The sequence below is a fragment of the Danio rerio genome, chromosome 4 (genome assembly GCF_052040795.2).
Source record: "Danio rerio strain M-AB ecotype USA chromosome 4, GRCz13ab, whole genome shotgun sequence".
Taxonomy (NCBI): domain Eukaryota; kingdom Metazoa; phylum Chordata; class Actinopteri; order Cypriniformes; family Danionidae; genus Danio; species Danio rerio.
Genome location: NC_141024.2, coordinates 51,633,829 through 51,661,458, shown reverse-complemented (window position 1 = coordinate 51,661,458; position 27,630 = coordinate 51,633,829). Strand labels below are relative to the sequence as shown.

The 27,630-nt window shown below is 42.9% G+C and overlaps 4 protein-coding genes across 7 annotated transcripts in view; 3 read left to right on the top strand and 1 right to left on the bottom strand.

Annotated features, from left to right (window-relative positions):
* The window catches only part of LOC137490940 (uncharacterized), a 627,578-nt gene that overhangs the window by 442,329 nt on the left and 157,619 nt on the right, over positions 1 to 27,630 (top strand). The window lies entirely within an intron of this gene.
* LOC148682145 (uncharacterized) overlaps positions 1 to 27,630 on the top strand; it is a 208,802-nt gene that overhangs the window by 86,553 nt on the left and 94,619 nt on the right. The window lies entirely within an intron of this gene.
* LOC100007791 (NLR family CARD domain-containing protein 3) overlaps positions 1 to 27,630 on the top strand; it is a 61,244-nt gene that overhangs the window by 25,104 nt on the left and 8,510 nt on the right. Inside the window, exons 7-8 of one of the 2 annotated variants that reach the window (XM_088649588.1) lie at positions 5,892 to 5,899; positions 6,863 to 7,036. In XM_088649588.1, the coding sequence (XP_088505714.1) occupies positions 5,892 to 5,899; positions 6,863 to 7,036 (182 nt within the window). The remainder of the gene's footprint in view (positions 1 to 5,891; positions 5,900 to 6,862; positions 7,037 to 27,630) is intronic. The other variant, NM_001444539.1, reaches the window with a different exon arrangement.
* LOC148682148 (uncharacterized) lies at positions 14,655 to 26,185 on the bottom strand. The gene is made up of 4 exons (XM_088650683.1): positions 25,970 to 26,185; positions 24,680 to 24,759; positions 21,880 to 22,108; positions 14,655 to 18,486 (listed from the first exon to the last, which is right to left on the bottom strand). Exon 4 carries the CDS (start codon positions 16,532 to 16,534, stop codon positions 15,581 to 15,583), a length of 954 nt encoding a protein of 317 aa, XP_088506809.1. The 5' UTR covers positions 16,535 to 18,486; positions 21,880 to 22,108; positions 24,680 to 24,759; positions 25,970 to 26,185; the 3' UTR covers positions 14,655 to 15,580.

Below are 27,630 nucleotides of genomic sequence, written 5' to 3'. Positions count from 1 at the left end.
TTACATGTTCAGGTTTAGCTATATTTTTGGGGAGTCGAAAATAACCCAGTAAAGGGTTTTAATACGACAGTACGGTTGGCGTTCAGTCCCGATAGGGAGGACGCTGCGAAGTTCACCTGCTACCCAAGGAGGGGAGACCTGGTGACAGCCTAAGGCCCAGCCCCAGAAACGGGGGAGGGGTACATAAGAGGATGGTTAGCGGGGAGGGAAGACACAAGCCCGCCCTAACACAAGGGGTTGACTAAACCGTGGTTGTGTGAGCTTATGGGATTGCCCGCAGGGAATCACGCATAGCAGGCACCTATACCCAGAACGCGGGCTGACCGGTGGGCATGCCAACAACGTAACCGGCCAATGTCTGACTCCTCCGCTGAGTCAGATTCTGGATGCCGCGGAGGAACTCTGTAGGGTGCACCGAACGGGGAACTGAACTGACATAGCTGAAAAAGCGGACGTACCTCCATGTTAGGGAGAATGGCGCAGCAAGCATGTTTCAACACCCCAACCGAACAGTTGTTTCTCCAATCACCAAGAGTTACCTAACACCCTTGAGGAAACCACCTCCATTCGCAGATTGTAAAACCTAGCAAATGTATTAGGTGTTGCCCGGCCCGCAGCTCTGCAAATGTCTGTCAGAGAGGCGCCGCGTGCTAACGGCCAAGAGGATGTGATGCTTCGTGTGGAGTGCGCTCTCACCCCTGGGGCGGCTCACCCTGGCTCAGAAGAGCGAGGGAGATGGCATCCACTCTGCAGTGGGCCAACCTCTGTTTAGATACGGCACTTCCCTTCTGCCGACCACCGTAACAGACAAAGAGCTGGTCAGAGGATCTAAAGCTCTGAGTATGGTCCACATAGGTTCGCAAAGCGCGAACAGGACACTGTAATGACAGGGCTGGGTCTGCCTCCTCCGCGGGCAGCGCTTGCAGGCTCACTACCTGATCCTTAAACGGCGTGGTAGGAACCTTGGGCACATAGCCGGGGTCTCAGGAAAACGTGAGAGTAGGGCGGCCCGATCTAGGCGAGGGTGCCCGATAGTGCCCTGACCCTGAGAGAGTAGGTGCTCTCTCAAATGGACCCGCCAGGGGGGGCCGTCGCGAGGAGGGAGATTTCAAAATCTAAGTCCGGTTGGGCCAGAGAGACGCAACTAATAAGACCTGCTCCTCGTCCTCCCTGGGTTTGCACAGTAACTGCGCGAGCAGGCTTACTGGGGAAAACGCAAGTTGCGCATGCCCCGAGGCCAGCTGTGGGGTAGTGCCCGTGACAGCTGAACAGACTGCTTGATCTCCTGTAAGGTTATTTGAACTTGATTTACAGGACGTCTCTGCATTTTAAGTTTTGGCATGTTGTTAAGTAATCTACTAATTTGCTGTTATAAAACATTATAAGGTTCTTGAAACCGAATCTTATATAGCCTAATAGAGCTGTAAATGTTAGATATTATTTATTTACATCATTTACTGTTGGTATTTAATTTGAAAACTCCAACTAAACATTAAAATGAATGTAAATTCCTTGTTGCCAGATATAATAAAGGCATCAAATGAAAATGGAGGCAAAAAAAAAAAAAAAAAAACAATTCAAGCGAAAATCAATAAACAATATACTAGCAATGTTGCAGCAGATGGACATTGTATTAATAGTGCAAAGTTTTTTTTGTTGCACAAATTGACAAATTGCAGGGTTGGGATGTGTATATCCTGGGCCCGGTTTTTCAAAAGGCTTAATCCGGATAAAATTGATCCAGATTTAGTAATCCTGTTTTTGTGATCCGTGATCACGTAATCCAGCTTACTTTTTGAGCCAGTTTTTCAAAGCAACAATGGATTGGATCAATCTGATCCGGATAGGAACTTTTCAAGATCACTAAATCTGAATAACCAGTGCTCAATCACAATGTAGATGGATAGATAGGCCTATGTAAAGAGCAACAAGTAGAATAGCCAGTGTGGGGTCAATATAACTTTTTTTTAAAATGAAAACACACACATTATAAAAAAAATAAATTAAAAAAAAAAACTAAAAACAAATAAAACCTCACCGCATCCTCTTCCAGCAGTCGGCTCATCTGAGACCTACAACACTGTACATTGAGTATATTTATAATAAGTTTCAAATATAGATGTAAATAAAAAAGGCTTAATGTCAAAAACTCCACAATAAGTTCAGACTTCCTTATCTGATGTGGAGAGACCAGTTGTCTGAGCAAAGCCTTTAGGAAGCGAATCTCTAGTCTGGCCTTGGTTTGCTGCAGTTTGGTCAGAGTCAGTTGTTCCTTTGCCAGATGAAGCTGTGCTTCTGCACTTTCAGTCTCTTTTTGCAATTGTTGAAAAAGATTTCAAAAATCAGTGATTGCCATTCTTTTTATATATATATATATATATATATATATATATATATATATATATAAATTAGTGACAGAATAAAATTGATTGTTTTTGGTCAGTTTTCACAGCTGTTTGGGGGATTATTTTATGAGGCCAAGCTATTTCTACTTTGCTGTAGGCCTATACTGAAAGGCTGAATACATTAAAGCCAATAATCACTATAGCCTGACAGATGAACAAATAAAATTAAAAACTTATGAATAAATAGTATATCTCGTAAGATACTGCATGATCCAAAAATAATATTATTTAATAAATTTTGTAAGTTTTCATTACATTTTGGGCATGAAATCCACACTAAATCCACCCTTCTGATGGGATTAGTTTAATCCAGGTTTTTTGGATCAAAGTGATCCAAATCCTACAAAAAAGGTCTGCAAAACCCAAAGTAAAGGTTTGATCTGGATCAAAACCAAGATTGGATTACGTGATCTAATCCGATTAGGTAATCCGTTTTTTCTTTTGAAAAACCCATTTTCAAGATTTGATCCAATCCCTTATCCAAAATCCTAGTGGATTACTTTTGAAAAACCGGGCCCTGTTGATATTTAAAAAATCTTGCTGTATTTATCTTCTAAACGCACGATTGTTCCCGCATGGTAAATCGTTATGGTGCGTAGGCTATATTTTGGATTCTGTTGATGGCTAATTAAAAATAAAAACCTTTCTAAAAATGTACATGTTGTTTATATGTTATTGTTTATATTTTACAAAAGTTATTTCTACCCCTATGAAGATAACAAATACCAACCACAAATATAACAATAAGAGGATATATTATTTGTGCTCATATTCAGGCTAGAGTGTAGAAAAGATCGTTTATTTCTGCAGTCCAGCATGTATTGCTTTTATTAAAGTATAACAGCTTAAATCGCACCGTTTTTAAACCGTATATTATTTCTGTGTTTTTAAATGTAAGTGCTTCTATTTACATCAGCAAGCCTTTTTTATAGTGCAGATACGGGAGGTCAAGTGAGAGGTTCGGGGGGCATGGTTGATTTTACATAAATCGTTTGGTTGGAAGCTCGATTCCACTCATTTTTGCGGTTCCTCCTCTAGCTCCATCAGACAGTCCTTCTGCGCATGTCCAGGCTCCAATTTCAGCAGTCTTTTGCGACAGTTTGTGCTCGTCAAGCGGGCGTTTTGCCCTCAAGGCGTTCAATGGGAAAAGGGGCTGTCGCGTCGTCCATATTTTTTACAGTCATTGGTCCTGACCAGCACTTGTTGCCCCCTTAGTGCCAGTAAAAAGCGGCGCAAAGTGAGAAACACTGTCAACAGCTCTAGGCAGTTGATATGCCAATGCAGCTAGGTTCCCTTCCGCAGTTCCGCAGCAGCATGCCCGCAACACACGACCCCCCAACCCGTACTGGAAGCATCTGTCGAAACGACAACATACCTGGACGCCTAACCCAGGGGCCCGTTGGAAGAGGTCCCTCCAGGGGCTGGGGGCACGGTGACACGGCGGAGTGGAGTCACTCGGTGTGTGCCCGCATGCCATGTGCGCCTGGGCACCCGATCGTGAAGCCAATGCCATGGTGGTCTCATATGGAGCAATCCGAGCGGTGAGGTTGCGGCCACGGATGCCATTTGCCCCAGGAGTCTCTGAAAAGATTTCAGGGGGACCACATTTTTCTTCAGACAGTCCAGCACTGGCTCGGCGTGCTCTCGTGAGGGGCACCCCTTTATGGTGATCGAGTCCAGCTCCAACCCGAGAAAGGAGGGGATCTGCACGAGGGCGAGCCAGCTCTTTTCTCGGTTGTTCTGAAACCCCAACAGGTGGAGGTGCCGGAGCATCTAGTCTCTGTGCGTAGTCAATTGTCCCCGAGAGTGGGCTAAAATCAGACAAATGTCGAGAGAATTGAGCATGCGGACCTCCGCGAGCTTGCTGAAAACCCTGCGGAGACAGAGAGCCTGAAGGGGAGGACCTTGTACAGTCATGCTCGATCTTCAAACACAAACCGCAGAAACTGCCGGTGGCGTGGAAGTATGGAGACATGCAGATACGCGTCCGTCAGATCTATTGCTGCAAACCAATCCCGAGGACAAATGCATTGGTTGATGTGACGGCAGCGGTTCAAAACGCGCAGATCTAGGACTGGCCGTAACTCATCGCTCTTTTTGGGCATGATGAAGTACGGGCTGTAAAACCCACTCTCCATCTCAGCTGGAGGGGTCGGCTCGATTGCATCCTTCGCCAAGAGCACAGCAATCTCCACTTGCAAGACAGGGGTGGACGCAGGACTGAGCCTGCTGAAATATACACCCGTGAACTTGGGAAGCCGTTTCGCGAACTGTATCGCATAACCGAGTCTGATCCTACGGATGAGCCATTGCGACGGGCTGGCTCGCCTAACCAGGCATGCAGAGCCCCCGCAAGTGAACCCGCCCGCATGATTGCTGACATGCCAGCAGTGAGGCAGTGTGGAGTGGGTGGGCTCGCCTGGGGAGCGCTGGGGTCCCGCAGGAGAGCGAGAGGCGAGAGACTCGCTCTGGTCTCGCACACAAACTCCGGAGGAGGGGCTGCGAGAGGGAGAGAAAGGAGACCGTTCTCTCGCGCTCTGTGAGCCATTGGCGAAATGCACTGATCCTGCGAGCTGGAAAGCATAGCGTCCCAAACTGGCAGTGTTCAGGCTGTCACATCCGAGGAAAGAGGAAAAAGCTCTTTAAAAATTTGGTGGCGTTTTTTTTTTTTTTCTTACGCCGTTAAATGAAGAGCCCCACCCTCCAGTGGGAAAAGAGCAAAATCCCTCCTCTCTGGATGGCCCGTCTCAGGGATGCTTCGCGGTCCGTTTACCGGACTTAGCGGCACCCTGGGGCAGGGGGCGCTGATTGCCTGCGAGATGCTCGGCGCAGCCACTTGGCCGGAGGCACAGGCGGGGCGGCGGAGTAAAAGGCTACAGACGAGCGGCCTCTGCGAATTGCAGTGGATGTGGATTGCTCGAAACACATCGCTTCCGACTGCTCCATCACCGGCGTGAACTTCTGGGCGAGTTCACTGACGATGTCGCCGAACAGGCCAGCCCAGGATGTAGGTGAGTTAAGAAAGCAAACTTTGTTAACATCACACACATCACCAGATTCAGCCCGAGGGGGCGTTCCTGGCCACTAAATAGGTCATCGTCCTTCCCAGGGTGCGAAGCTCATGCCCAGTCCTGGGTCAGAACCATCCATGCAGCACACTGCGTAAGCCTACTGTGTGCATCCAGGAAGAAAGGTTTTTACACCCCTCTAGTCGGTCCGGCCATAGGGCTGGGGGATAAACCATCACCAGAGCCACGGCCGAAGCAGCCTGGGGAAGCAAGGCCACAAAGTCTGCTTCTAGATCCGACACCGCACTCATCAACTCAGAGGAAGAAGACATTGACAGCCCACCCTCCAAGGATGGTGAGGTTGGAAGCGCACGCAGATCGGGCAGAAAAAATTGCCCTCAAAACTGCGTGAGCTTACTGTGCACATACGGGAAGAAGGGGACGGAAGGCTTGAATCCTCCACATAACACCCATCTAGTCGCTCCGGTCGCGGAGCTGGGGGATAAACCATCACCAGGAAAAGATGCGCTGCAAAACCGTGTTGCTCTTTTAGGAAAACTTGTTCCCTATATACAAACCGCTCTTGGAGGACCGGACCCAAAGAACGCCAGGCAAAGGAGAAAAACCCAGCTCGACCGTCTGCCACTGCGTATACGCGCTCTGAACCGGGAGAAGCTGCTTCTTGATCTCTCTCTGTAGACACAGGTAGGAGAACCCTCGAAGACTCTCTCAGAAGCTAGTGAAAGGCTCTGAAAGCGAAAAGGATGCCGAGCATTGCACTAGCCGCATCTTATATACATGACTGATTGTCATTGGCACCAGCTGTGCCTTTTTGACATTACCAAACAAATTAACTTCATAACTTAAGGAATCCACCATAAACATGATTGTCTAGTGGACATTATAATTGTGTCATGAATTGTATAACAGCGTGACTATAATTTAATTAATGTCATTAAACATTCATGATGCTGTTATAGATTTATTTGACAGCATACTTACAGTTTTAATGTGAAATTTTAATGACAAATTCAGTTTGTTGTTTGCATTTAAAATAAATGATCATAAAGTTAATGACACAATTCTAATGGCCTCATGACAATCATGTTTATGACAGATTTATGAAGTTGGCTTGGCAATGTCAAGTTACACAACACAGACATCTCAAACAATGACATCTCTGCATGTATAATGACATAACTGAGGTAATGACACTTAATGACAATAGTCTTAAGCATTCATAACATCTCATCCATATTCATGACATATCTCAACATGATTATAAAAGTGTTATGACAGTCTTATGAACACCCCTTCAAATAAAGTGTTTCCACTTTTGCTTTTGTGGCTGAAACTATAGAGCAAATATCAGCTTCTGCACAGATGACTGTGTGTTAGTGACGTCTGGCAGACTAATGTGACGTGGACTGTTTGTGTGTGTGTTTGTAGATTGTCTGGCTGTATGGTGACAGAGGAAGGCTGTGGTTTTCTGTCTTCAGCTCTGACTTTAAACCCCTCACACCTGAGAGAGCTGGATCTGAGCTACAATCATCCAGGAGATTCAGGAGTCAAGCTGCTCTCTGAACAACTGGAGGATCCAAACTACACACTGGACAAACTCAAGTATGTGGAACATATACATGTTTTTGTTTTAGTGATTTCTGCGTAGATGTAACGCTTCTCTTCCCAAAGACACTCAAATCACGTACACAAAGAACTGTTTATTCTGTAACAGAAATAGATATCCTCTGTCAACAGTATTAATTTAAACTTGCATCACTTCTCTGCATTCAGCAACCATTTCTGTGTAGCCACAAAGTCATTTTAACAAAACATTATTTATATACAAAAGTTCGACATACCTGTAACAGAAATATATATCCTCTGGCAACAGTATGCATTTAAACATGCATCTAAAAACCCAAACAAAAAGAAATAATTCACCCCTGCTCATATTAATATTAATGTTGTCTTTTCAGCTACACATAGCATGAGCAATTTAAACCACACAAAGTAGGTCACAAACGGCAATCAGGATAGATTTGATACAAAACATCACTTAATGTTCATTTGGGGCTTGTATGTGTTATTAACAAGTGTTACAATACTCAATTTGTCACATTTCGCTGGAGCACATTTTACCTACCGGTCCGTGTACGTTTTGTTCATTGGTTTTCCATTTTCAAACAGAATAAAGAAAATGGAGAAAACGGCCGTTTTTCCGTTTTTCTTTTGCTCACGAGAAAACGAAAAAACGAGATTTTGGCTGGATTTTCATTTTTTGGTTTAGGGTAGGAAAACGGATAAACGACTTTAAAATTCATTTTACACATGTAGGCGGTGCTGAAACGCCCACTTTCCTCTAATTGGTCAACCAAATCTAAGCTCGTGACGCCGCCCCCTCAAAATAAAAGCCTTACACGCAGGCTTTTATTTATTATTATTTAATTATATATAAACTAAGTTTACCTATTCTATTATTTGAACCACACACAGTTAGCAGGCTTACATTCATTGCGTATGTATAAATTAAATAAAAACGTAAATTAGCAGTATTCTTAGACGTTTGTCATTAAAATAAGGTCGTAGTTCACTGCCAAGCTTATTGCTGCTGTACACCTGATGCTGAGCAAAGAAAGCCATTTCCGAGCAGCACCTGGTTTGTATGATTGTTTCAGAGCAAGGGGTTTATAATAATAATTATAATAAAAATAATAATAATAACAATAACAATAATATTAGTCATTATTATTATTATTATTATTGTTATTATTATTATTATCACTTACTAGTGTTTTTATTGTTAGTTTTTTTTTTTTCTTTTTAATAGTTGTTAGCAGAACCAGAATAAGAACACATTAGGCCCTGCTATAAAAACAAAGGTTACCATTTGTTTTTATTTTATCTCTTTATATTTTAATTATATATTGAAATTATTTATTTGATAATTAATACTATTTTATTGCAACGCCAAAGTAGGCCTGTCTTATTATTTTTTGTAATTTGCTGTTATTGTTATTGTAGGCTACATGGCAGGCTATGCGAAATATTTTAAATAACATTTACTCGTAACCGTACTAATTCGAGAGCCGAACCTTAAAAAGTTTAAGTGCAATAAGCCTGTACAATAAAGTGAGCTGCAATGCATATTTCTAGCGCATTCTTTCACTCAACAATTATGGCTAAAATAATGAAATAAATTTCAAATTTACTAATTAAACACATTATAGTTGATAAAAAATAGTGCCTAGTAGTTCCGATAAACAGATGAGCTCACTGCATGTGCGTTGCGCTAATAATTTGACATTTGCTCTTCTTGAGAAAGTGCTACAGCGGGCCCTGCTTATTTCAAATATAAGGTTGGTGATAAGTTATTTATTTATTTATTTTTTTGCACATTATTTTGACAATAAATATGGCACCCAGTATTTCTGATGCACAGTCTCTTTTATGGCTACACTAATGAATTAGAGGACACAATCTCAAACAAAACTTGATGCTTGTTTACATTATCTAAAGTCATTTCTTACGAGGTAGGATCTGTTGTTGTAAAGCTTATATATTTTCGTTTTAATATGCAATTAATTTTCTTTAATTTGTAATAGGCCTATTGTCCCTCATTGCATAAAATAATCAGCCTTTGTATTTAATATATTTGTAAATTGTCCATCCAGTTTGACGCAAGCTAAACAACATTTTGGCCTGTTTTGCTCATTAAATGAGTGATTTTCACGGAGAAACAAATCATCCATCCACACAGTTTTGAATAGGACCTGTGTGAACAAAAATATACACTTCATCATAGCCTATAGGAAAATGTCTCTGTTTAGAACCAATTTTGTTTGGTATAATTAAAAATATTAAAAATACAAGGAAAATAAGAAGAATAACATTTGAAGTGCTTCAAAATAAGATTCACAATAGGCTGCATGCAGCGCCAAAACACAAACTGGTTTGTTAGTTTAATAAAATAATAATATAAAATTAAAATGAAATATTCATAGTTCCATAACTGTATTATAACTGTATTTATCTAAATGACAAATCATCCGTTGCGCTGGTCAGTTTCACTTTTAATCAAGAATGTGCCAGAACAGCCTTTACAGACTCTTCTAAAAATGAGAATATTTACAGATTACCTCGGAATAAGAACTCGGTCTGTGAAGGATGCAGAACACAGAAACTCGTTGAGAATGGATATGCATATTAGATGTTTTATATCTCTTTAGATATTGTAAATAAGCAACAAGTTTTTATTGAGATTGTGTCATGTCTTTTCTTTGACGCACGCGCTGAACAGCTCCGAAAAGGCGCCTCTATTTAGCCTGTAGCCTAAATAATAGTTTGGATTTTATAACATATAATGTTCCATTATTTTAAATGTATAATGTTTTTTAATATTGATGGATTATATAAAATATATAGTTTATATAAATAGTTTATACATGTGTAAAATTAATTTTAAAGTCGTTTATCCGTTTTCCTACCCTAAACCAAAAAAACGAAAATCCAGCCAAAATCTCGTTTTTTTTGTTTTCTCGTGAGCAAAATAAAACGGGAAAACGACCGTTTTCTCCATTTCCTTTATTCTGTTTGAAAATGGAAAACAAATGAACAAAACGTACACGGACCCCTACCCCCTCTCTGTATTCAGCAACCATTTTGGCTTTGCAGGTGTAAGACGAAAGAACCACACACTGTTGCCACAAGAGGTCTCCTAAAAACCACAAAATAAACAAAATAACACTTTTTGGTGAAGGACAATTAAACATTATTTTAACTGTGTTACATCAAGACAAACAGCGAATAATCTGGTGTATATTTCTAGATTCTGGAGACAGTCTTAGAGTTTAACACTGTTCGGTTATTTTCATCTACTCTAAGGTGATTTTGAGTTTTACTTTGGCCATTTGGTGAAAATTCTTATTTTGACATAAATTTTAAAAAATTGCTTTAAAATAAAGAAAAACTCAACAATACACGCTGGACTAGTGATCTGTGCGGGGCTAGATTTTTAATCCCGCTCCCGCCAGGTTTTAGTAGGAACCTGATCGCTCCCGCTTATATCCAGCATTTGTTGTTCCGCTGCGCAACCAGCAAAGCAACCAAGTGACACACAGACAGCATCACACTCTCTCTCATTCACACACATACACACACATGGACAGCACAGCTCTCTCTCTCATTCAGACACACAAACAGCAACAAACGAGCTAAACACAGCATCTGTCGGGTTGGTGAGGGGAAATGGGGAAAAAGGAGCGAGGACTCAAATGCAGGGAAACGGGAATTTATTAAATAATAAAAATAAAATGCAAAATAAACTACCCCGAGGGGGAAAACATTAACAAAACAAATACATACACAAACAAACTGGACTGGGCAGGCTGGCAAGGATCAGGACTGGAAACACGACAGGACAAGATTTCAAATGACGACATGTGATGACGAATTGGCACAGGACAGCAGACATGACGGGTTTATAAACTGTAGGAAATTAACAATGAAACAGATGAACATAATTAACTTTTGGTTAACAAGGAGGGTGGGACTAGACAATAGACGGGAGAGCACATGACACAAAGAGACGACACACGCCATGCGCTCACTTAAAACAAGACTTGAACACGCACCCAATGAGGTAACTCATTAACTGTGTTCATAACAACACAAGCACGCGATTCATGTAAACACACACCACTTGCTAAACACAACACCAACAGAAGACTGAACGCAAGAAAGGAGTACACGAATGAAAACACTCACCGTGCACTTGCACACGCAGCGTGCATGTTTCATCCCAGCGCCGACCAAAACCGAAACCAACTAGACTGAGACGCTGGGAATGAAACACCACGCAGCAGACAGACGAACACTAACACGAGTACAAGAGCGAGAGCGTCCGAGGCACGCAGCGGCCGCATCATGCGGGAGCGCACACTCTGCGTACACCCACGACGGCGTGCGCACTCACAGAGACACACAATGACAGAAACAGGACAAGACAGAACTAGTGTCCGAGCTCTGCCACCAAAACAAGAATTTACAAGACTAGAGTGGCAGAACCCTGACAGCATCACGCTCTCTCATTCACACACATACATACGCATGCTTGCTCGGGAGTCGGGAGCAAAATTGTTAGACCGCCCGCTCCAGTTCAAGTAACACCAGTTACCTGGTCGGGTCCCGCGGCTCCCGAAATACAGCCTTAGGAATGCAGACCTCTACTCTGGGCAAACTTACTACCCTTTCATTGTGTTGGAGATGAAAACATTCACTAAATTAAACTGCTGTAAAAATGCATCAGAAATGTATTTATTATTTTTTGTGTAAATCTGTTAATTGACATCAGTCCTGAACTAATGAAAAGTTTTTAGATATTTACAGGATTTTAACTCTTTCTTTGCCTGGATTTATTTAACCTTTAATCAAAGTGTTGGGCGTGAAAGATTAGCAACAACACTGGCTTTAATGCATTGTTAGTTCTTGTGCAGCATCAGATTTTTTTCTACCTATTTTTTAATGAATCTCCAATATGACTCGGGAACTACGAGTCCTCTTAGGGAGTAATTTGTTCATCCGCGACTGCGCCAATTAGTGCAGATGGTATAATTCAATACAAGTCTTCATCACATTTCGAGTTGTTCATCGCGGAAAGGCAGAAGCCAATCATATGCGTTGTAGCGAGGCAGAGGGAAAACAGCGGCACAACAGGATGAGTTTACAGACAAGTCCCCGGAGTGGTGCTTTATTTACAAATTGTGCGTTGTGTAAAAGGTGCTCTTCTTTAAGGTGAGGTGCTCTGGTGCTCCGGGAAGTAGGTGAAGGACAGTGAGTAGTCGGGTGAAGGATCGTCACGAGCTGGAGTCCGCTATGGAGAGACAGAGAGACAAGCATTAGCACAGGGAGTCATAGAAAGAATGAAGCTCATCTTCTCCTGGCGTAGGTTGGGCTTATATGTCTCTCGGCTTGATGACCTCCAGCTGTGATCGATCCTGGCTTGATGATGGTCCAGCTGGGTGAAATTAGCGACCAGGGCGACGTGGCAAGTAATCGCTCGCTACATTCCCCCCCCCTTAGCGTCGTCCTGGTCCTGGGTGTCCTGCGGAGGAAAGGTAGAGTATTGAGAGGGGGGGTAGAATGTTTTGACAGACCTGCCCATCCTGACCATAGCCTTGAGAGCCCGTCGGCGTTTCCGTGGGAGGCCCCGGCTCGATGTTGAACAGTGAAGTTATAATCCTGGAGCGACAGGAACCATCTGGTGACTCGAGCGTTGTTATTTTTCGCTGTTGACATCCATTGTAGTGGAGCGTGGTCGGTCACCAGGGTGAATCTTCTGCCAAGTAAGTAATACCTGAGCTCCAGGATTGCCCACTTGATCGCCAGGGCCTCTTTCTCTACCGTGGCGTACCGGGTCTCTGCAGGGGTAAGCTTCCGACTCACGTACATGATGGGGTGTTCTTCATCGCCGTGGACCTGGGAGAGGACCGCGCCCAGGCCCGAGTCGGAAGCGTCTGTCTGAAGAATGAAGGGGCAGCCAAAGTCAGGTGCGTGCAGTACTGGTGAGGATGTCAGTGCAGTCTTCAGGGCTTGAAACGCGTCATCTGCTTCTCTGCTCCATTGTATCCTCTCTGGCTGCCCCTTTCTGGTCAGGTCTGTCAAAGGGCTGGCTATGGATGAGAAATTGGGAATGAAACATCTATAGTAGCCCGCTAACCCCAGAAATGCACGTACCTGGGTCTTTGTGGTGGGTTGTGGAGTTTCTTGTAGTGCTCTGATCTTGTTCTGTTGTGGCTGTATGAGACCTCTACCGATGTGGAAACCGAGGTATTTGGCTTCTGCTAGACCCAGGTGGCATTTCTTGGGATTAGCTGTGAGCCCAGCCCTACGAAGATCAAGGAGCACCCTCCGTAACCGGGATAGATGTTCTTCCCATGACTCGGAGTGGACGATCAGGTCGTCGAGGTATGCTGCTGCATACGGCTGGTGGGGTCTCAGCAGGAAATCCATCATTCGCTGGAATGTTGCTGGAGCCCCGTGGAGCCCGAAGGGAAGAACCCGGTATTGCCAGTGCCCACCGGGAGTGGAGAAGGCGGTTTTCTCCTTGGCGCTTTCACTTAGTGGTAATTGCCAGTAGCCTTTGGTGAGGTCGATCGTGGATATGAATCGGGCTCCACCCAGCCGATCCAGCAGCTCGTCCACCCGAGGCATGACGTACCCGTCGAATTTAGAAATTTCGTTCAGCTTCCTGAAGTCATTGCAGAAACGGAGGGTGCCGTCGGGTTTGGGGACCATCACTATGGGGCTGGACCACGGGCTACGAGATGGTTCGATGATTCCCAATTTCCTCATCTTTTGGATCTCCTCGTTGATAGCCAGCCGCCGAGCTTCTGGTACTCGATAAGGCCTCTGCCGGACGATGGTGCCAGGTGGGGTGATGATGTCGTGCTGGATGACGGTGGTTCGGCCCGGTTTCTCTGAGAACACATCCCTGAACTGACCGACCAAGGCTTGCAGCTCCGCCTTCTGATTCGGTGAGAGTTGCTCACCTATATGGACAACGGGAGAAGTTTCTTCTGAGAAGGCAACTAGATGACCTGGAGCTGCAACCCATTTCTTCATCAAGTTGATGTGGTAAAGTTGTTCTTCTCTTCTTCGTCCCGGCTGACGGACTCGATAGTTTACCGGCCCTACCCTTTCTACCACTGTATATGGCCCCTTCCAGGATGCCAAAAACTTCGAGGTGGTGGTAGGTATCAGGATCATTACCTTGTCCCCTGGGTGGAACTCTCTGGGTTGGGCGGGCCGGTTATATAATCGCTGTTGGGCGCGCTGGGCTTCTGTCAGATGTTGCTTGACGATGGGCATGACTTTCTCTATTCGTCCTCTCATGTCCCGCACGTGCTCAATTACTGACCGTTGTGGGGCTGGCTCTTGTTCCCAAGCTTGACGAGCCACATCCAATAGCCCTCGTGGTTGGCGGCCGAACAGCAATTCAAAGGGTGTGAAACCTGTAGATCCTTGGGGAACTTCTCTGATCCCGAAAAGCACGTACGGGATCATGAGGTCCCAGTCGCGCCCATTCTCTGCCACCACCCTGCGGAGCATCTGCTTCAGCGTCTTGTTAAAGCGCTCCACCAAGCCATCAGTCTGCGGATGATAAACAGAAGTTTTTATTTGCTTTACCTTTAGGAGGCGGCAGAGGTCTGCCATCAACCGGGACATGAATGGGGTGCCCTGGTCGGTCAGTATCTCTGCTGGTATTCCTACTCGGCTGCATAATAAAAACAGCTCCTTAGCGATTGCCGATGACGTGGCTTTTCTCAGAGGGATCGCTTCTGGATATCTGGTGGCGTAATCGAGGATGACAAGGATGTGTTCATGTCCCCGGGCCGACTTCGGCAAAGGCCCTATCAAGTCCATGCCAATGCGGTTGAAGGGCACCTCAATGATGGGTAATGGTATCAGAGGGCTGGGGGGTGGTCGTTGGGGAGACGTTCTTTGGCAGATGTCGCATGCCTGACAATACCTCTTGACTTCTCCATCCAACCCGGGCCAGTGGAAACGATCTCTGATCCTCTTGATCGTGTTGGCTGCTCCTAGATGTCCTGCCATCGGGTGAGTATGTGCCAGTTCCAGAACAGTCTCCCTTTTGGTCCTCGGGACGACCAATAGCGTCTTCGTTTCCCCCCGCCTCTCTGCGACACAGTACAGCAGACCATTTTGTACAATAAAATGTGGGAGGGGGTGAGGGCTGGGAAACCGTTCGTTACCGTCTATGATCCGGACTTGTGGCCAGCAGTGCTTCAACGTTTCGTCTTCACGCTGTGCTCTTCTGAAATCGCCACCTGCGGTAATCTGTTGGAAAAGATCATAGTACAGGTTAGCCGATGATGACTCACCCCCTCTGTCGCTCTCGGTGGCCATCAGCGCTGGTTGGCGGTCCCGTTGAGCCCGTCCCTTGCTGTTCTTCTTTGCACGAGCCGATCGAGCCTGATGGTGGGTGAGGAGATCATCGAACCCCGGCCAGTCTCTGCCCAGAAGAAGGGGTACTGGAAGATCTGGAACCACTCCTACTTCGATGCGCCAGCTTCCCGACTTAGTCGCTATGGTGACTCTTTGGGCGGGTACGTGGCGGGTATCACCGTGTACGCATGTAATCGGGATTCAACCTTTCCCTTCTTGATGGTATTTTAATGTGTTTGGGTGGACCAGTGTTATTGCACTTCCTGTATCCAGTGTGGCCGTCTGCGTTTTCCCGTCTAAGCATACTTTTTGGGTGGGAGCTTCGGGAGGGACGTTGCGATGTACCACGCACCCTGCCGTCCAGGCCGGGGCCGAGAGTGCTGTTGGCTCTGTGGGCATCGGCTCGTCGACTGGGCTGGGGACCACCGGTCTGCTGCCTGGTCGTGCTGTGCCCTCCACCGGTCGCCATGGCGCATTTACCCTCCGGGGTGGCAGAGCCGCTCTCTCCCCAGTCTCCCGGGCCACGTGAGCTTCTGCCAGCTCCACCGCCTCCACCAAAGTGGCCAGCGAGTCGGGGTTCCTCATGCTGGTAAGTGTGCGGAGCCGTCTGGGTAGCGCCCTCATCATCTTTTCAATGACCACTTTCTCAGCGACCTGGACTGCGGTTGGATCTCCTCCTAACAACCATAATCTTCCCAATCTGGATAAGTTGGCTGCTTGGGTCCGTACCGGCTGTTTGTCATCATATGACCACTGAGAAAATTGTTGTGCTGCGCTTATGTTGAAGAGACCCATTCTGGCGAGTATCTCCTTCTTTAATGCTTTATAGTCGTCGTTTTTCGGTGTCTCTAATGCGAAATAAGCTCTTTGAGCTTCTCCAGTCAGGAATGATGCCAACATCCTCGCCCAACTTTCCTTCGGCCATCTCTCTCTTTCCGCAATTACCTCAAAGGTGTGTAGGTAAGCATCAATATCGTCCAGGTCGCTGAGTTTTGTGATAAATCTATGAGCGCTCACCTCAGAAAACTGGCTGGAACCGGCCGCTTGGCGGAGCTGTTGTTCCATAAGGTCTTGTCTGGCGGTGAGTTGTTCAGTTATCACTTGTTGTCTTCTTGAGATTTCCGCTAGATGGCGTACTACCTCTTCGATCGACATGACTCAGGAGGGGATGACAGCCGAGTAAGAGAGCGTGAGTGAGAGAGAGAGCGGATGCCTGTCTGTAAACAGAAGAAAAAACAGAGAAAATTCAGTGGTTACTTCTTCTTACTGGTAAGTGCTGAATTTTTTTCCCTCTGAAAAAGCGCGCATTCTCCACCAGTTGTAGCGAGGCAGAGGGAAAACAGCGGCACAACAGGATGAGTTTACAGACAAGTCCCCGGAGGGGTGCTTTATTTACAAATTGTGCGTTGTGTAAAAGGTGCTCTTCTTTAAGGTGAGGTGCTCTGGTGCTCCGGGAAGTAGGTGAAGGACAGTGAGTAGTCGGGTGAAGGATCGTCACGAGCTGGAGTCCGCTATGGAGAGACAGAGAGACAAGCATTAGCACAGGGAGTCATAGAAAGAATGAAGCTCATCTTCTCCTGGCGTAGGTTGGGCTTATATGTCTCTCGGCTTGATGACCTCCAGCTGTGATCGATCCTGGCTTGATGATGGTCCAGCTGGGTGAAATTAGCGACCAGGGCGACGTGGCAAGTAATCGCTCGCTACAGCGTTTAGAGCCAGAAAAAGAATTGATCCGTTCACCTCTCGAGTCCTCTATCGGGGCTGAGTCACTTGTTTCTCACGGGCCAATCATATGCGTTTAGAGCCAGATAAAGATTTGGTCTGTTCATCTCTCGAGTCCCCTTCATTTTGTCACGTAAGTAACAAATGACTCAAAACTTGAAAGATGAAATAATTATCATGGCTCCTATCAGCTCAGACTGTGTACATTGGTTAAGATTATATGTGACTGCCAGTGTAACGTGAACGAACCCCTGACATTAGAAGACCTGAGTGTGAGCTGTGAGCTGAGCAAAGAGACAAAACTTGCCTTCATTGAAAAAAGAGCAGGTAAACATTGAAGTATTATTTTCTCCTTCTTATAATATCGTATTTATGACTTATTTGTCTTGCATTCAACCTTTTGGGCTAGTTGTAGCAGTGTTTGGCAGCAATTCGTAATTTTAATAATATTTTGGCAAATTGAACCAAATGAATGAAATGACTCGAAAAAAGATTTGTTCATCTTGATGAACGAGACTTAAAGATCCGAGTCAGTAAAATGATCCGAACTTCCCATCACTACCTTGCATACTGTAAAAAAAAAAAATCTGTTAAATTTACAGAATAATACTGGCAGCTGTGATTGCCAGGATTTTTCTGTAAAAAATACAGAAGTTTTACAGAACAAAAATATAGAACTGTTAAAATTTACAGAAATTAACCATATTTCATCAACTGATGCAATGTTCAGTTCACAAAAACGTAGCTTAGTGCACAAAATGTAGTAATTAAATGCATTAACGTGTGTTTAAAATTAGCAAACAGATTTATACTGCATTATTAACTACACAGTTACCTTTAACCATAAGCAGATGCAGCATAACATCAGATACTCTTCATCTTGGACTTGCACACACTATCCTCCAAAATGGTGACACAAAAAATGTTTAACAGTGTTTAGCAGTTTTTTTTTCTTTCTTAATTTTAAGGTAAAATACCGGTAGCTGTGGTTGCCAGTAATCTACTGTTTTTAACATTTTACTTTCGTAAATTCAGTTTATAGAATATTTCTGTTACAATACATTCCACAGTCTGTATTTTTCATCAAACCCATTTAACCCCTTAAATCCCAGAGTAAAATCCTCACTACAGAAGGTTGAACACTCTGGCAATGATGAAGTTAATGAGACTATTAAGTGTCTAATTAAAGGAAGATTGAGAATTATTGATGAACAACTGTTAACAGCAGAATCACTGAAGAAAATAAAACAGAAAAAACACAGCCAAAACCAAAGATTAAATCAACTAAGAATATAACTCGAAATAAAAAGAATAATTAATAAAAATAATTACACAATAAAAAATGTTATTTCTCAAGATCTCACAACTCCACAAACATCAGGGGCCTCATGTACGAAGACTTATCATACTAAAACATTGTGTACTGAACAACACTGCGTAGCTGTAAATGCGCATACGCATAAAAAAATTCAGGGGCCTCATGTATCAACGCTGAGTACGCACAAAAATTTTGTGTACGCCAGGTTTCACGCTCAGAATCGCTCACGTTTGGATTTACTAACAATGAACTGAACGTGGGAATGTGCGCAGCTTCACGCCAGCTTTCTGGCAGGCGTACGCACATTTTTTGTGCGTGTCTGTTTTATTTCCATTGGCGACTCCTAGAGGCAGTTGTGTTAAATTCCTCTCTACAAAGTGTCTGAGCCTTGCAAGGGCAGCTGTATGAGACGGGTTCATCTAGCAGGTATATAAGGTTTCCATACCATACAGTTGACCAGCTAAACATTAAAGCACAATTTGCAGCGGTTGCCTGTTTTTCCAATGTAATCTGAGCGATCTACTGCACGCACATTGCTATAAAGACACTATCTGAAGATGAATTTGCATGCGTGAATCAGAAACATTTCCATTCAATAAATGTGCAAATAAAATATGATGCACAAACTTATTAATGATTCCTACTTGTCTTTCTCGTGATAAATAGTAGGCAAAATCTGATATGTAGCGGGGGAAAAAAAGGAGAAAGAGTTCATCAGACGCTGCATTCGAGCCGAGTTCATGCTCGAATGTGTCAATACATGATCACATGCATCTTACGAGCTGCGCCACTGAGACTGTTAAGGGTGCTGCAACATTTTACAGATATAAACCAGACTATTTCTTTTTTAATGCACTCAGTGCGATGTTCAGACCCAACTGTGTTAACCGCATCAGCTAAACTCTCCCACTCTATTTTTTTTTTTGTTGTTGTTAATTCCGGAGAACAAACTTGCAAATAACACCGCTTTTCTCCGGTCTACCTCCGAAAGCAGCACCTCCATTTCACATTCTGTTCAAAGTTTCTATTTTTTCTTGCTTTTGCCTTTGCTTTTTCGTTGGGTTTTGCCAAAGTAGAGTCATTAAAATATTCATACGGGGGAGGAGGCAGGGAGGGGTTTTGTGCTCGTGCATGTTGCGCTCAGTTTCACGTTCATTCAGATGTAGAAAAGAATATGCGTGAGATTCGGCGTACGCAGTGTTTCATACTTCTGACTTTTTTTCTGCATACGCACATTTACAGCTTTGTGCGTACACAATGTTTTAGTAAGATTTCCACGCAAGTCTTCGTACATGAGGCCCCAGATGTATGAAACACTGCATACGCCGAATCTCACACATATTCTTTGTACATATGGGGTCCGTTCTTCGTACCTCGCTTAAATGATCTAAGATGATTTGGCAGATCCCGGATCTTTTAATCTTGATAACTGATCTCTCGCTAATTTGGTTCTTCAAACAAGTTCGCGAATCAGATTAGAATGTCTGGATAAACTGATCTGAGATCGCTGCGTGTGTTGTGAAGGACAGATCTATGGATCCTCGAAATCATGATCAGCAATGCAACGATTGGCTGACGGCACAGCAGCGTAATGACATCATCTGATTAATATTCAATTATCCATGTGAGCAAAATTACATTAAATCAGCAGTAAACGGTTTAAATATGACACGCAATAACCTTCCACATTTGTTGTGAGCTGCAGGCTTTACACTTTCATGTGTCAAGTGTACTCATCATGTATTTCAATGATTATCAATGTATTTAGTTCTACATTTAGAAAAGATTTTCTTTATTATAGTAGCCGTTTTTTTAATCGGTGTAAAGAATAACTGGATGTTTACAAAAGCATTTTGATATTGGTAAAGGCGTCTGCAACTATTGTGAAGCATCAAATCACTGGCATATTAACTATCAAAACATGTTCATGATTGCATAAATGTATTACTGCTTTAAAAAAAGTCACATATTGTGCATTTCTATCATACACAATTTGTACTAAGCGATCTAAAAAGTTCATATCAATAAGTTTTCTCTGTGCAGCACCAGGTGGCAGTCTTTGTACTTCATTTCGAGAGTGCAGATTGCATACGTTTTATTAATATGTATAACTTTATTTATTTTATTAATAACTATAACTTATATATAACTATAAAATATATATATATAGTTTAAAAAATAATTACGCTTTTCCCAAATGTATATAACTACTACTGTAAGAAAATATCAGAATTCGGTACATACTTTCTGTATATCTTTGCTTGAACTGAGCCGATCTAATCCTGTTTATATAAATTGAACCTGCTCCCGATCAGGTTTGACCTAGCAGAACTGTTGCTCTGACAACAACTCTCGGATCAGCTTTGAAGAACGAAACGATCCTGGATCGTGTCAAATCGTCAATATCCAAATCCAGCTGAGTAATCCACGTACGAAGAACGGACCCCTGAATGAACGTGAAACTGAGCGCAACATGCATGAGCGCAAAACCCCTCCCTGCTTCCTCCCCTGTATGAATATGCTAATGACTCTACTTGGGCAAAACCCAATGAAAAAGCAAAGGCAAAAGCAAGCAAAAAGAGAAACTTTAAACAGAATGTGAATTGGAGGTGCTGCTTTCAGAGGTAAACGGATTTGTATGCAAGTCTGTCCTCTGGAATTAATAACAAAAGAAAAAAATAGAGTGGGGAGAGTTTAGCTGATGCGGTTAACACAATTGGGTCTGAACATTGCACTGAGTGGATTAAAAAAGAAATAATGAGATCTAAAGGTGTAAAATTTTCTAGCATCTTTAACAGCCTGAGTGGCATAGCTCGTTAAATGCCTGGCAAAATGTTTTGACATGTTCGAGAATGAACTCTGTTCGAATACAGCGTCTGATGAACTTAATCTCCCCCCCCCACCCCCATTCCCCCCCCCCCCCCCCCCCCCCCCGCTACATATCTGATTTTGCCTTTACTCTTCATCATGAGAAAGACAAGTAGGAATCATTATTAAGTTTGTGCATCATATTTAATTTGCACATTTATTGAATGGAAATGTTTCTGATTCACGTATGCCAGTTCATCCTCAGATGGTGCCTTTACAGCAATGTGTGTGCAGTAGATTGCTCCGATTACATTGGGAAAACCGGCGATCGCTGCAAATTGCGCTTTAACGTTTGGCTGGTCAACTGCATGGTATGGAAACCCTATATACTAGACATGTGGATGAACCCATCTCATACAGCTAAGAAGACACTTTGTAGAGAGCAATTTAACACAACCGCTTCTAGGAGTCACCAATGAAAATAAAACAGACACACACAAAAAATGTGCAGCCATGAAGTTGGCGTGGAGCTGCGCACATTCCCACATTCATTTCATGTTAGTAAATCCAAACGTGAGCGATTCTGAGCGTGAAACCTGCCGTACGCAAATTTTTTGGCGTACGCAGCGTTAATACATGAGGTCCCAGGAGCTTCACTTAATACTGACCTTGACTTTATTTCGGTCATGTGAACAATAGCTCTTGATGAAATTTCTGTTGTTCAATTGAAGTCACCATGATGGAGGTCAAGGTCTGCTTTAGTTGGGCTGTCCTTATTTTAGTTGCTTTAATTAATTGTGTTAATCACACTATTTATATAGCATGATAAGCCAAAAGAAAACTTGAGAATAAGTCTGATGATATTAGCTATATCAAAGCCACTGTAAAATTATATATTTAATGCTTAGTTTATTCTCCACAAATAAACATGTAGCAAATTATAATAATAATGTAGATTAACTTGAACGCATATCTACATCAATAATCTGTAACAAATTATGATGTAGATTAAAGTGCTCGCATATCTACACCATTATTACTGTAAAAATACATATTTAATGCTTTGTTTATTCTCCACCAATAAACATGTAGCAAATTATAACAATAATGTAGATTAACTTGCACGCATATCTACACTAATAATCTGTAACAAATTATAATGTAGATGTTATGTATTTGTGTTATTTGTGCTCTGTTTCTCTGTTTTTTTCCTTCTCTCTCTTTCTCTCTCTTGCTCTGTTCTCACATATTTGCTCTCATGTACTCTCAGGTTCCATTCATTGGTCCATTCAGCTGTCAGTCATTCCTCCCCGGTTACGTCACACTTACGTCACATCCAATAAGCAAAGACCACCCGTCATAAAAGCGCACGTCAGACCACTCGCTAGTCCCTTTCTTGCGTTTTTCTTTTTCTCTGCTTTTGCCGCTTGTTTGTATTTATTGCGTGCATGTAGAAAACCTTGTCTAACTGTGTATTTTGTTGTTGCTCGTTTCTGTGTGCACGTTATCCGTCCGTTATTCGTACATCATTCTTAGTTTACGTTGTTTACGAGGCTTGGACGAAGCGGACAGGTAAGAAGGTCACGTGACATACATATTGCAACACTTAGGACTATTCTGCTGTTTAGTACATTAGGTTATGGGCGAGCGCCACCCCTTGTACTTTTTAAATAGCTAGATAGAGTAGATAGTTAGGACTCGGAAGATCTTCGTGTGTTAATTATACTGTTTTCACATAGTTAGCTAGATGCTTCTGGGGAGTTCGATTTAGTTTGGGTTTTGTTCTTTTCATTTCTTTAGCGCCTCCTGCGTCCCTTCTGCCAGCTCTCTTGTTTTTTCCCGTCTTTATTTGTCTCAGTGTTGTATATATTGTAAATAGTATATATCTTTGCCTTACTTACTTTTTCTTTTCTTTTTTTGATTAATTCATTGTTGTTCACTTTTGGGAATTGTAAATAAAAATGTAAATGTAATTGGGAAATGTAAATAAAATCAGGGGTTTGTAACAGTAGATTAAAGTGCTCGCATATCTACACCATTATTACTGTAGTAAATTAGCTTAAGGTTATTCTTCCAGCGCCTTTCCCGCTGTTATAATGTTGCGAGTTTTAGATTTCAGTGCTCGCGTACCTTCTAGACCATTATATATCTAGCGGACTAGCTTAACGGGAGGAAGATTCATTTGAACGGGGCTTCAAATGAATCGACTCTTTAGATCCGAACAAACAAATCATCCAGCGATGCTATCAAAATAGACACCCATAAAGTTTGAGCAGGGTTACAAGATCAAAGTTTAAGACATTAGATTCATTAATATACACAGGCACCTTTCTTTATACAAAATTAAACTTTATTGACTACTCTAACAGAAACTAACACCTAACACAAACACACATTAATACAAGCATAGGGAAGAGTAATGAACGTGAAGACGTTGAGAGTGACTCTACGTTTGTAATAACAAACCAAGCAAACCAAACGTAATCAAATTCAATATAACCCTTCTATTGTCTTTTTAGGGTTGAATTTAGTTCACACCAGTTTAGATGTAGGAAGAGAGTCGATACTTGCGGTCTGTTCTCACGAGGGTTGTAGTGGGGGAGTCGGTGTTCCAAGCTGAAGCACCAAAAGGATTCTGGGCGGTAAAATGTCCGAGCTGTGCGATTAATCCTTTTCTGTCTGGGTTTCCGCCTGCTTTCTTAGAGGTTTCAATGCTTAGGTCTCGTTCTTAGGTTTCTGAAGAAGTTGCAGAGAGTTTGAAGAAAAGTTTCAAAACAGAGGGCTTTAGAGCAGAGAGGTGGTCGCTCTGGAGCCGGGAGAGAGAGAGAGCTTGGTCTTGGAGCCAGGAGAGAGAGAGGCAAAGTTTAGATTGGTCCTAAGCTTTATAGGGCGGGTTCGGATCCACCCTCCATGGAAAGTTGACCAATTAGAAGCTAACTTCCTGGAATAATAAGTTTACGGCTCTTTGTCCGAGGCAGCAGAATTTGCATAGGCAAATTTTATGCAAATCGGGACAGAAATGTTAAAGTCTCTAAAAATTTTAATATGTTGCACTTATATTAAAATAAAACATCAACGATCAATTAGTACAGCGAGTGAGCTTTTCGAAAAGTCCAAACACGAACAGTATAAGAACTTGTTTAGCTTCGGTACAGTTAAACATTATATGCAGAGGTATTAAAACCAAACATATTAATACAGGAGAAAGGGAAACTTTGCAAAACACATGATTACACAAAGAGAGTAAAGTTTATATGAAAACATCCGTCTTAAGCAAGCAGCTCAAAGAGTCTTGAACCGTGTAATGCTGCATTCAATGCTGCATGGCACATTCCTTTTGGGTCATAAATACCTTGGAATCGTGTTTCGAGTTTTCTCTGGGCAAAGTTGGCTCGGTTGTGGGATAAAAACAGAATAGTTATGTGTCTGGTCGGCCATATTTGTTACACCACCCTCACCTGCTTATGTTCTTATTCAATATCATGTTAGTTGTGTGTGACAAAAGAATAACACATAAATAGCCGTATTTCCACTATCGGGCCAGTGCGAGCCAGGGCTTTTATCGGGCTGGGCCAGGGCCAATCACCCGGGAGGTTGAGAAATGAGGCCGAAATCATGTCGCGTTTCCACTGTCGGGTTAGTAGCTCGCAGCGCGTCACACAAACACCGCCCCTAGAAAGCCCCCTGAATCAAACGTCACACAATCTGCCCACTTCAGCAGGAATTAGGTAGATAAAGCACACCATGGAGTCATCACGAAACGAAACCATTAAAATGAAGACAACCGAAACAAACAAATGACACATTACTGTACAGCAGCACATTATATATCTATACGCACAGGCCTGTGTATTACCATTCATTACATTTGTTTACTCACCGACCGACTGTTCGCATTGTGCATCGAGTGCTCTCGCCACTAACGGAGGGACCCAACACAGTGAGCACACCCATCCATAATATAAAGCCACAGAAATTCTCCGTTATAGCTCGGTATGAAATGTATATTATAACATCATTGTTTTGATAGACGTCATGTTAAGTGTTTCAGCACAAGCGCGAGTAGCCTAATAAAAGATAAATTTAATAAAAAGCCATATTTGTTAAACTTATAAATTTGACCACGTCAAATAAAAACACTTAAACACATAAACACTTGTTTGAGGATATAGAACAATTTTTGTGTTTGGACTTTCCGCCAATGCGTTTAAAGACGCGAGCGCTGCGCAGGACTTGGTGACAGAAAAAAAAGGTAGGCTAGATTCTGCTTTCACTCACCCAAAAAATGCTCTGTTTGCAGGATTTGATTAATATCATCGCATCCAAATATTTTAGAAATAATATTTCAAACCTTCTTTCGTGTTTATTGTTTTTAGAAAACATCTAAACTATTTTTTTATTAGATAGGTCTTTCTAAAATTATATATATATATATATATATATATATATATATATATATATGACTTTAACAGTTTGATTTATGTATTGTATATAGACTACCCACCTTGTTATAGTTAGCTTTTGTTTATTTTATATTGGTTTATTTATTTAATGCGATTTTATTATATCCGATTTTTGTAATTCTATAAATTTATAGCTTAGGCTATTTTATCAAGATATGACACTATATTGTTTTAAAGTCTACGAAAATGGACACATAATTTGTAAAGTTTTATGTCTTTCTGTTGTATTCATATTGTGTAATATCTCCAAAATAAATTAAAAAGAAAAAAGCCGCTCGCGGCATCAACAGAGCTATGAAGGGAGCGCTCTTGCTCGGTCTCACACACACATACAGGCATCTAAATGCGCACAAACACACCTTTTAAACTTGACAAAAACTCTCGAAAATCTTTATTGTCTGCTGTGTTTTTAATATGGTGTATTGATTATTATGCGTTATTGAAACGCATACAATGCGTTGTTCAAGGAGGATGCAGCAAAGAACGTCACTATAAATTAAAGAGCCCATATTATACATGAAATAGGGTCATATCCTGGTTGTAAGGGTCTCCAACAACAGTCTAATATGCATGCAAGGTCAAAAAACACTTTCATGGTCTTATAATCTGCATTTATTTTTACCTAATTATCCCAGCGACTCCTGTATGAATCGTCCAGTGATTCATTTGTTCCCAAACCCCTCCTTAGCGCGAAGCTAATCTGCTCTGATTGGACCGATGACAGTCTGTCGCGATTGGTCGACTGCCTTCAGTCAGAGAGGGAAATGGCCAATAGCTAATCAGCAATTTAAAAAGTAATCACAGTTCATACACGCTCGATAGTGTAGACGTGGAGTTTAGCTGCCACACTATGGCGAGTGTATAGTGCCACGGATAACCGAACGAAGGAGACAGTCGTGTACTCGCCATACCACACACACACAAAAACACACACACACCTCCGGATGACAACGCTCCCGCTTCCGCCCGCACCCGCCAGGTTTTAGCCTGAGAACCCGCTCCGTTTTCTGCCCGCCGCCAAAAAAATCACCCAGTATACAGTCCAGACAGCCAAGCTGTCAGTATAAACACACACACACACACAGCACAAAGCTCGTTCGTTCGTTCGCTCTCTCTCTCTCTCGCTCTCTCTCATACGCGCGCGTGCGCACTAACACACACACAAGCACCACGCAGACCCTCTCTTTCTAATTCGCATAGCAATATCCGTGATATTGCTAGGCAGCCCGCTCCCGTCCCAAATTAAACCCGTTACCGACCGCTCCCGCGATTAATTCGGAAATTTATTCCCGCGGCTGTCCCCGCGCCAGATTTCTGCGGCGCGGGAATAAATTTCCGAATAAATCGCGGGAGCAGAACTCTAGCACGGAGCTCCATAAACAAACAGCACGTGTCGCGTTTTTAACGTGACTTTGCACGCGATAAGATAAAATATCCAGTTAACCTGATACAGTACACGCGGTTACAAGTAACAAATCACAACTAAATACATTTGCAAGCTAGAGTCAACGAGGCAACAACTTTAACCGCACGTACTTACACTTGAGAAATGGAAGAAACCCATCCTGACGTCCATCAGTTACTCTTTACTGATCCTTCCTTTAACAAACTCAGATGAAGTATTCTTTGTAGCATGTAGCTTTCAGAAGTTTCCAACTGCTTGGTTATAATGCTGATGTTTCATCTTTGGGTAGAGGCTCGATATATCCATCTGCAGTGTGACTTCAATCGACCGGCATGTTTGTGTGCGTGTTGTTTGTGGGTGTGCGTGTGTTTGTGGGTGTGTGTGTGTGTGTGTCTGGGTTTCTGCGTCAGAGGGCGGGGCCTCAGGTTTGAAATCTCCCGGGTTTGCGCGTGCACGTGAATAACTTGGTTTCGTTCGTACGTCATGGCGAAACACCCAATGAGTCGGTATCAAGGCGACTCGTTTGAAGCACTAT